This window comes from Zingiber officinale, chromosome 10A, assembly GCF_018446385.1.
Source record: "Zingiber officinale cultivar Zhangliang chromosome 10A, Zo_v1.1, whole genome shotgun sequence".
Taxonomy (NCBI): domain Eukaryota; kingdom Viridiplantae; phylum Streptophyta; class Magnoliopsida; order Zingiberales; family Zingiberaceae; genus Zingiber; species Zingiber officinale.
The window spans coordinates 34,230,998-34,241,603 of NC_056004.1; the positions used below are offsets into that span (position 1 = coordinate 34,230,998).

Below are 10,606 nucleotides of genomic sequence, written 5' to 3' on the forward strand. Positions count from 1 at the left end.
TTCTCTATCTCCAAAGATCTCAAGGTAAGTACATTTGAAAATATTTTTTCTACTTTCAAATTATATGAGTCTCGATGTGTAGGACAAAGAAAGGGATCAAATTAGAACCTAGCACTGCAAGCCCAAAAGGGCAGACTAGATTCAGACTCCGAAGCATCCATCGACGCAGATGAAGTAGCATTATTGGTAAGGAAATTTAATAAATTTATTAAATTTAATAAATTTAAGTCACAGACGAAGGACTTTTGGAGCAAAAGGAAGATTCGATGTTACAATTGCCAAAGAAAAATGGCACATCAAGGACGACTGCCCCAAACTGGAAAAAGGAGAAAGACAAGGGCAAAAGACCAACAAGATCGAAGCTCAAGAATTTAAAGGCAACATGGGATGAATCTTCGTCCTTTGAGTCTGAGATCGAGGCCTACGCCGGACTAGCCCTACTGGCCGATCACCAAGAAGAAAATGAAAGTAGTTCATAGATGAGCATTGATGAAGGTGGAGGATCTCCAGAAAAAAGCTGTGATGAAGGGGGAGCATTAGAACATGAGATAAGTAAGGGATGTGTCTTACCTCTTGAAAAGTCATTCAATTTATTAAGGTACTCTCCAAAGATTTATTAAAGCTAGAAAGAGAAAATGCTAAGATAAAACTAACCTTAGCTAATTCATGTCCCATAATAATGTATGATAATCTAAAAATAAAAAATGATAAATTGAAAGCACAAATAGAAAAGTTAGAAAATGATTATGTATGTTTGAATTAGAATAGTTATCGAAAATCAAAATTTAGAAATTATGGTAGAATCAACTGGTACATTAGAAATCACCAGGGGTAGATCAGGAAAATCTCTAGAAATTATATATCTCCAAAATTTTTAATAAATCCAGTAGGTAGGAACCTATATTGGATTCCAAAATTTTTTTTAAGATTAAAATTCATCTTTTTTGAAATGTTCTCAATTAGAAAAATATTTTTTTTCCTATTCGTTTATACTATCCGATGATTTAATCTAAAAATTAAAAAAAAATTAAAAAATTTGTTGAGTAATTTTTTTTAACGAAAAGCATACTTTGAAATTTAAAATTATTTTACAAACTTAAAATTTGAAAATCTTATTTTTATGTGATAAAATATAATATTATCTGTTAAAAGAAATTAAAAATTAAAAATTAAAAATTCAAAGTCAATAGAAATTTGAAAACTTTTACTTTTTATACCATTAAACTAACATTTCTTGTTATGTATCCCTAGAAATTTATATCAAAATTTTCTACCTGTTTATGTTTTCTTCTTTTTTTGATGTGATCAAAGCGGAAGAAATAGGTATAAGTTAAAGAGAAGTAAGGACATTCTTTTATTTTTTACTAAGTTCGATTTTTATTAACTCGCTTAATTCCCATAATTTTTATCCTTATATTTATTTTTACAATTAACTTGTTTAATTCATTGCTTTACTATATTATTGTATTTTTAACCCTAACTTGAATTTGAGTTGATGCACATCAAAAATGAGGAGATTGTTAGTACCCCGGGATAGTTTTGATGTGGTCAACTAAGTTCAGTTAGGTCCTGTTGTATTTGATCCTTGTGTCTAAGTGTGCAGAGCTTAGGAACACAAGACGTCGAGCAGAAGGCGCAGCTAACGAGAAGGATGGAACGGGAAGGGAGTTGACGGGCTCGGTGCATCTGAAGAATGAGATGTTGCGGAGGAGTACACCGGCGGACGAAAAAGACGCGTGCGGCGGTCCGAGGGACGAGAAACCAGGGAGGAAGAATGCTCGAGGAGAATGTTGGAATTGGGTTCGGGTGAGCTCAACTCCGGTTAGCCAGAGCATCACCCACGCGAAGAGATCAACAAATAAGCTGATCTGCCGTATGGAAGGCGCCTTCCATGGCTAGAAGGCGCCTTCAATGAACAGTACAAAGGCGTCCTCCAGCCTTTGAAGGTGTCTTCCGATAGCCGTTAGCCGCAGATAGAGTTTTATCCGCAACAAATAAAACTTATTCGATGGAAGGCGCCTTGGATCTCATTGAAGGCGCTTTCAAGCTGCGGATAGAGTTTTTCTAGGGGCTATAAAAAGACCCCTGCAACTAATAAATCATCAACAACTTCGATATTAACTTTCCTAGTCATTCTTGAGCTGTCAATGTGTGTAAAAGGCTTCTCTCCCTTCAACGAAGGAGATCTTCTTGTGTTTTTTCAATGTCTTAGATTAACAATCACCTAGGTTGTAACCAAGTAAAACTATGGTCTTTTACCTACTCTTTTTAAGTTATTGTTTCTGTTATTATTATTATTTGTATTGTGCTACTAATCAAATCAAAAGAACGAGAAGGGTTTATCTTTTTTCTTGTAGGAAATTCACCCCCCTTTTGTCGGCCCCGCTGCTCCAACATATAGTTCCTTATCTTATGGATTCAAATTACTTAAAACACATGTTCAAGTAGATCATCCTCTTGAGATGTTTGTTATGGCCAAAGACATCTAAGTAATAATCCTAACAAGGGATCATAGGATATATATCTCTTATGAAAGGAGTGATAAATCATCTATGTGTCATTCAAATATCTTTAGACACATTAACTTATACCCAATTATCCCAAATCTATACCTCCTAGGAGACATTAGCTAAGATGTCAAAATATAAGCATCAATGACCAAGATGATTTAAATACCTTAAATCTAAAGAAATTTGTACTCAAGCTATAATGAGATCTTCATTGACATATATATGAAGTCTCATAATAGGTCATATCTAATGAACTAGTTATCCTTAGCTAACATTCATATGCTAGCTCTCAACATCTCTATATTTCTAGCAAGTGAGGATTAACTATTTGAATAAATCAAGGAGTATAATATGTACTAGTCTCACAGAATTGATGATATATAGTCTTATCAATTTATTGACTAGGAAAGATTTCAATATGTTCATAATTTCACATAATGAGATACTCACTAATTGTGATCCAATTACAATTTCTCTCATATTATACATTGTATTATGGACTTTGATAAATTAATTTAAGATCAAATCACATATATATAAAGAATGTACACTCAAATAGTAAAACTTATTAATTATGTTGGTGTAGTTGGGCCGGCGAGAGGGGAGGGGTGAATTGCCTGCAAATAAAACAAAACCCTCCTCGTTCTTGCAACTCAAGAATAGCAACAATAATAAAATAAAACAGAAATAAAACAGTAAGAGAAAAGATCCAGACTTTTGACTTGGTTACAACCTAGGTGGTTGTTAATCCAAGATGGTTGGAAAGAGCACTAAGAAAGTCTCCTTCTCTAAAGGCGGAGAAGCCTTTTACATACTAGAAGCTCAAACAGTTGCTAGGAAGTTGATACAGAGTTGAATGAATAATTTCCTAGCTCCAGGGGCTTTTATATAGCTCCTGGAAAACTTATCTCGAGCCCTGAGGGCGCCTCCAACGAGGTTGAGGGCGCCTCCAGCCGAGGTGTGCGGATAAAACTTTATCCACGTGCAAACGGTCAAGTTGACCCAGTTGAGGGCGCCCTCAACAATATCGAGGGCGCCTTCAACGTTGAAGGTGCCTTCCATGTTGAGGGCGCCATCAACACTGTTGAGGGCACCTCCAATGGCTTCTTTAACTTTTCTTCATCTTCACGAAAACTTCCGAAGTTTCGATTGCTTGAGTGATTTCGGCCAACCGAAATAGAGCTCACCCGAACCCAATTTTCGGCCTTCTCCTCGAGCAGGCTTCCATCCCAGCTTCTTGTCCCTCGAACATCGCACACGTTCTTCTCGTCCACCGGTGTACTCTTCCGTAGCTCTTTTGTCCTTCGAACGCACCGAGCTCGTCGGCTCCCTTCTCATATAGTCCTTCTCGCTAGCTGCGTCTTCCGCTCGACTTCCTACGCTCCTAAGCTCCTGCACACTTAGACACAGGGATCAAATAACAAATAGGACATAACCTAACTTAGTTAATCACATCAAAACAACTATGGAGTCCAACAAAGTAAACGTCTAACATAATATTCAAGGTTATTACTTTTAAGACACCTCTCAAATACAATATCTAATTATATTTAAAATACCTCTTAAATATAATATCTCTTACTATCATAGTTTAGAACTACCTCTATATATATAATTATAATTCACATTTTAGGTCGACTATATGAATCTTAACTGCTAGGCTTCATCTTTAGCAACAGTCACATTTCTTAGATAATTATTACTCATGCGAACTTAGTTTTAAATGTTTTTCTAGTCCTTGCACCTACAATTTGAAGAAGCTATTTATCAATCTATTGATCAACTTTAAATATAATCAAACTCTCTTAATTTATTTCTCTTATTTTATTATGAAATATTGTATCTAAATGACCTTAGATTGTAGTAATTTTCAGAGTTTAATTTATCATAATTATAATACTATATATATATATATATATATATATATATATATATATATATATATATATATATATATATATATATATATATATATATATATATATATATATATATATATATATATATATTATAAGTTGCTTCCTAACCATTTCAAAGCATAATATTTCAAATAAAGATAAATAATATACTTACAACACTTCTCTTATATGAAGGTATAAACATTGATACACATCAAAGAAATTAACTTTATTTAGAAGTATGCACACACACTTGGAGAGAACTTTGCGAACTAACATATTGAAAGAGTCTGTTCACGATTTCACAGTATTAACATCGATCTCCATAAATTGTTCAACAGGTTGCCGGCATATGGGGCATTTATTTGATTGCCGACTTAAAGCTTTGGCGCATTCACTGCACAAGCACTGGAAGAAGTAAAAACTATCAGAAAATCTAGCCTGAAAGGTGAGATAGTATCCATCTTGTATTAAGAACTTAATAGTGCTCAGAAATTAGTAAAAAGTATAATAAGGCTGCCAAATTTCTTACCAAGTGCCTACAAGGAAGTACAGTGGTATTCCTTTGTTCGGACAAACAAATTACACAATCCTTTCCATCATCAGATTCGTCCACACCACCAACGACTTTTGGTTCTGTGGAGCTTGCAAGACCAAATATTTCTTGCAATTCATATTGTTCACCATCAGCCCACAATTTCTGCTTTACTACCTTGACTTGAAAAGTCCCATTACTATTCTTCTCTATGACAGCTTGAGTAATTTGCGAATGGGGAGAATTTGATGGCATTTGACTTGATTCAGCAGATACAACTAGTGGCAATGCATCTCCTGGTAAAGGATGTGCAAGCTCATCCAAATCGAAGAATCCCAAGTCAATTCCAGATCCTGAAGGTTGGATGAATTTTAACCCATGACCTTCTGCAAAGGCTATTTTCTTAGGAGTGTAAGCATCAGCATATAAAGGAACAATATCACCTTCGGGTCCTTCCTTAGCGAAGTAACAAATAGTGATGCTGATAAGAAACAAAACAATGAAAAATATTTTAACAAACTAAAAAAATTGATAAGAGTTAAATATGAATGCAAATAATTGGACAAATGTTGTGTGCATATGTGCAATTTATAAAACCATATTTTGTTTTCCATGATAAGTTTACAAAGGTTCAGAAGTATTCTTCATCATCATTATCAAACCATGTGGATCCTAATTATTTGTGGTCAGTCAGTCAGCCATGTTACATGGTCAGCTATGAATTTTATTCCTTGATTGAGCTCTATGAAAGGTTTATGAAAAAAATATTGTGACTAAGATTTATGAAGGGAATATAGCCTTGCATAGAGTTCAACAAAGGAAAAAAAAAAACAATCACGTACGGAAACTCCAAATAGTAGACTTGAGACAATCACAACTGGAGCAATTATAATGTCCACAAATTTATACTTCATAGACTACTAAGATGTTCAAGTAACATTCTAAAGGGAATCTTATTGTGCACTCTACTCTAGTTAGAAATTAGGACAGGTAGTGTTTATGTGAAGGTAGCACTTATGTGCTGATCATAAATGAAGTGCTATAAAAATAAAAATATAATATAACAAAAAATAGATCATTCTGATGATTTGATCATCATTTAAATTTGCAACATGATATTTTTTTTACCTCAATAATCTGTTAGAATCTAGTCCAATTATTTACTCATGAGAACCATAACAAGAATACAGAATACCCAGCAATTCGGACTCAAACTATTTGGTGATGGTCCAACATATAGCAGTGCCAATTAGTACAATCGAGTAACAAATAATGGTTACAAAATGCACTGGCCAATGCCGTTGAATTGACTGAAATATCCAACCTAGAGCCACTAGTGGACCATTAAATGTGGTGCCACTACTTTAATAGTTTAAATACTTATTATCCCTTAACATTGAGTGATAGGACTAAATCTACAAACCCATTTTATAGCAATAATATTACGAATAATTTTAGATAAAATGGAAACCGTGAGTAAAACACAATAGACCAAAAAGAAAATCCTTTCCTACATTGAGTTTTTTTTTCAATTTCCCTGAAAAAAATCTCAATGAGTGATCTTTAAGCCATCTGACTGTAAAACAATCAATTAGTGATTTTTAAGTGAAACTTTCCAATGAATACAGGAGACTAGTGGCTGATGCAGTCTTTTGATTTCAAATAAATCAAGGTTTGAAGAGTGGAGAATCCTAAAATATATGTTAAATAAATAGAACAAAAAGAATATGGATGCAAGCTGAAAATTAAGAAAATGCAGAGACAAGAAACTATTTGACATGTAACAAACTGACTGACCAAATGACATGGTCAGAGAATGGAGATAAAGCAAAAGCCAAGAGGGTAAATATCATTCAACCAAATTCAGAGTGTTGGGTTTGTGGATGATATTCCTTTTCATGGATTTCTAGCACTAAATAGGCTCACTGACTAATCATAGGATTCTTATCTTATCAGCCAAGTTAATTATCTAAACAAGGAACCCTAACCCATATTTTAAAGTAAAATCCTAAGTAGTTGAGTTGTTAGTTTGAGAAGAATTTGCATTAAGAAAACAGAAATGTGATTTCTCTTGAAATATGTCCTATTTTATACAGTGGATTGGAAGTTAAGTTTCTTGACCTTGAATGCAGGCCTAAAGGGTAAACATGCCAAAGCTTTTGCGTGCATGATATTGTACATTCAAGTGCTTGTGCAAATTGTATACCCTAATTACATTATCTAATATGCAATTTGATACATTGGAAAACACAAAATACATGTATCACTTGTGCACTAGGATGTCATGGAATGTGAAGTAAAAAAAAAACAGCTAAATGAATCTGCTAGTGGCATCACATTCAATGCAAAACACTCTGCATATTCCCACTCTCATGCATTGGCCATGACAACCTAGGCCAAGCACAAATGTCATTCTATGAGCACAGCACAGATGTAGGTACTGATAAGAAGCCCATCATCCATATCATTTGTGCATGCCCAAACACCTTGGATCAAGGCTCATGAAAAAAACTTGTACAAGTTTGTATCTACTACTTAACATGTTGGGTTAATCAACCTAAGCAATTCATATAAAATTGAATCTTTTACATCTACCACAATTTATCGAACTAATCAACATAAGCAACTTATACACAATAATTGTAAATCTACCACATAATACATAAAAAAAGATGCATATAGATTTATGTTCTTAACGCTTATAACTAAATGTGCTTTACACTAGGAGCCTATGTTATTAACATAACTATGTAACTACTAAATCTATTTAACACTGACAACCTATGGTAGATAAGTCCTATACTATATAGGATTGTTATCTTTTTGAATAAACAATCTATCATTTGGTATTGGAACTCTTTATCTATCCCCCTACTATCAAAAACTTGATGCTATAAGTTGGACATTGAGATCCCATCAATCGCATCTATGACTTTTAGAAAATGAGGTGTCAAGCACCCAGATCTATACCTGTATCAAAGGCACTTAAATAATATGAAGATGAGCATTAAGCAGTTACTTCAAGCCACAATTAAGAGATTTTTTTGGTTTATCTATATAATCTCTAGAACAAAGATGGTAGATAGGGTTCTTTGCTCACTATGATTCAATCTACGACCTCTTCAATGGCAGCTGGCTATCAATAATCACTTACCCTGTAGAGTGAGGAGTGAAGGGACTCAAATATACAGGAGGGGCTCTGCCTTGTAAGGAAGAGAATTAAAATCACCTTCTACAGCACTTTATATGCATGATCAGCTTTGCATATAAATAAAGTGCAACAAGTAGACAGATCAACCATCTCACAAAAGATCATCTAGAAAACAAAATTTGGGTTATAGAGAATGAATATCAAAACCAAGTTGCTTGACAATGTAACAGGATGAGGCCATTTGATGAATAAGGTGATTGTCTCAACTTCCACCATATCTATTTGGGAATCGGAGGCCATATGTGGGTTATTGTTTCATTGAGAGGAATTTCTAAATTTAGAACTCAAGTAAGCCATTGAGTATATTTCAGGTTTCAATCACCAATCATATATTTAAGACTAAGTATGCAATCCATTGGAGAACAGAGTGGAGGCTACACATAATTCATAAAATGTGGAGATTAATTAACCTGACCAAGCAGTGTAAACCTTTCCTATTTGCCAAATTCTTGGTTACATGACACACATTTAGGATCATGTTCTGAATCATGTAACCACAACTTCTTTTGGCTCTTAATTTAACACAATAGATCTACTTAGTGCATCAATCAAGAAAATGGATGATTTAATCTACATGGGTATAATAAAAGCAATAATTAAACTAAGTGGATTCTTTAGAGAAACAAAGGAAAATAGATTCATGATAAAAGGAACTGATCTTGTTGACTAGGTATATAGAAGATCCATGAACAACAATTCTTAGACCATTAGAAAAACAACAAAGTAGTATTAAGTAACCCTTGAGGAACTATAACATCAGGGTCTTGTAGGGTGTCGGTCTAATAGGAATAGGTAATCTCTTTTAAAGAAAAGAAAAGGGGAAAAAAATGAACACTAGTTGTATGGTCAACTTGGTAATTGTAGCTCTTATGATTGAGATATAATACACATTCCTAAAAGATATGTGATAACTAATTTTTATACATGATGTGTCTTAGGACAACTGTTATTGCTTTATGAGTACCTAGAGAAGAGGGAAAATATCATGCATGAGATGAAGATGGTTGGTTTGACTTGAGGAAAGATAATTGGTCTAACCAAACCTGTTTTGTGATTGTAACTTGTAAGAATCTCAGTTCCATTCCTTCTACTTCCTTCAGTTGAAAGCTGGATGAGATCATGAGGAGAAAAGTCATTCATGATAGTTGAAAGGAGAAAAAAGGAACAAGAAAAAGATTTATTTGCTTTTTCTTTGTTCCATACAAATTCTAAGATGTAAGATGCTCGTAGAAAGTGAAGTACATTTCAATTTTCAACAAACTGGTTCATGGTTTTGATCTCAGCTGAGACAATCCCTCTCCCTTAATCCTACTATAGTTTATTTACTAATTTCGCTTTCTTTCTGATGGATATATGATGGAAGCCAGGACATTGAACCAGAGCAAATGGCAAAAAAGCGCAGTTGGCTGGAATCACTCATGAGAATGCGAAGAACAATAGAATAGAAGGAACAAACAGATACTTTGACTACTACGAAACCACCACAACTCAACAAAAATAAGCAGAATTAAAAATAGGATAACGAGGTGAAACAGATACCTCCCACTGACCACAGCATCAAAGGTGAACGAGACCAGAAGGTGATCTGGATTCTGCTCATCAGGCACCAGCCGGATCGAATCCTTGTGCACGTTGACATCATTCTTCACCTTCTTAGCCTGCTCCACAGACGGCGGGGGCGGCTCTGACGGCTGACTAGTCATCGCGGGGGAGTAAGTGTTCGGCTGCCACCAGCCACCGCTCCGATCGGGGGCATAGTATGGTGGGTAACAAGGGCGGGGCATCCAAGGGTTAGGTTGGTGGTAGTAAGAAGAACCAGGGTTTGCGGGCGAGGACTCAGGGTAAGGCGTGCTGTAGTAGAAGCGAGGAGGAGGCGGCGGCTGCAGCGGCGGCGGCGGATGAGAGGAAGCGTAGGGGACCATGGAGGCGGACTGGTTCGGGGCAGAAGCAGGCGGATTAGGAGGAGTAGAGTAAACCGACGGGGATTGTGGATAGCGATCGTTTCTTCTGCCTTGGCTTGAAGATTGCCCCATGCCGCTTCCTGTCTCGATCGAGGCGAGGAGCAAGAAGAAACGAAGAACAGGAGAGCGTCTGTGGGAATAATTTGGAATTGGATTTGGGAGGTTAATCTGCTGCCTTGAAAAGCTCAGCAGGCGGATTGGGGGAGATGAATCTTTTGCGGTTATTACCTTGGAAAATAAGAGATTGACTTGTCAACAAAGAGCAGATGGTATTTTCCTTACGTCATCATCTTTAATTGATTAACCGAGGAAAGAACCTTCTATAGCATTTGATTGTCAATTCAAACTCTCATATCTCTTTAAAAAAATAATAATAAATGATGAGAAGAGATTTTATTCTATTAATAAAAAATATCGAATTTTTGATACTACAGTATTAAATTATATTAATATTATTTGTATATTCAAAATTTTATTATAAACCGTATAAA

General features: G+C 35.1%; 1 protein-coding gene across 1 annotated transcript; it reads right to left on the reverse strand.

The window, feature by feature from the left end:
* Window positions 1-4,539: 4,539 nt before the first annotated feature.
* Window positions 4,540-10,364, reverse strand: LOC122027430 (probable E3 ubiquitin-protein ligase LUL4). The gene is made up of 3 exons (XM_042586385.1): window positions 9,694-10,364; window positions 4,941-5,424; window positions 4,540-4,816 (listed from the first exon to the last, which is right to left on the reverse strand). Exons 1-3 carry the CDS (start codon window positions 10,185-10,187, stop codon window positions 4,703-4,705), a joined length of 1,092 nt encoding a protein of 363 aa, XP_042442319.1. The 5' UTR covers window positions 10,188-10,364; the 3' UTR covers window positions 4,540-4,702.
* Window positions 10,365-10,606: the final 242 nt, after the last annotated feature.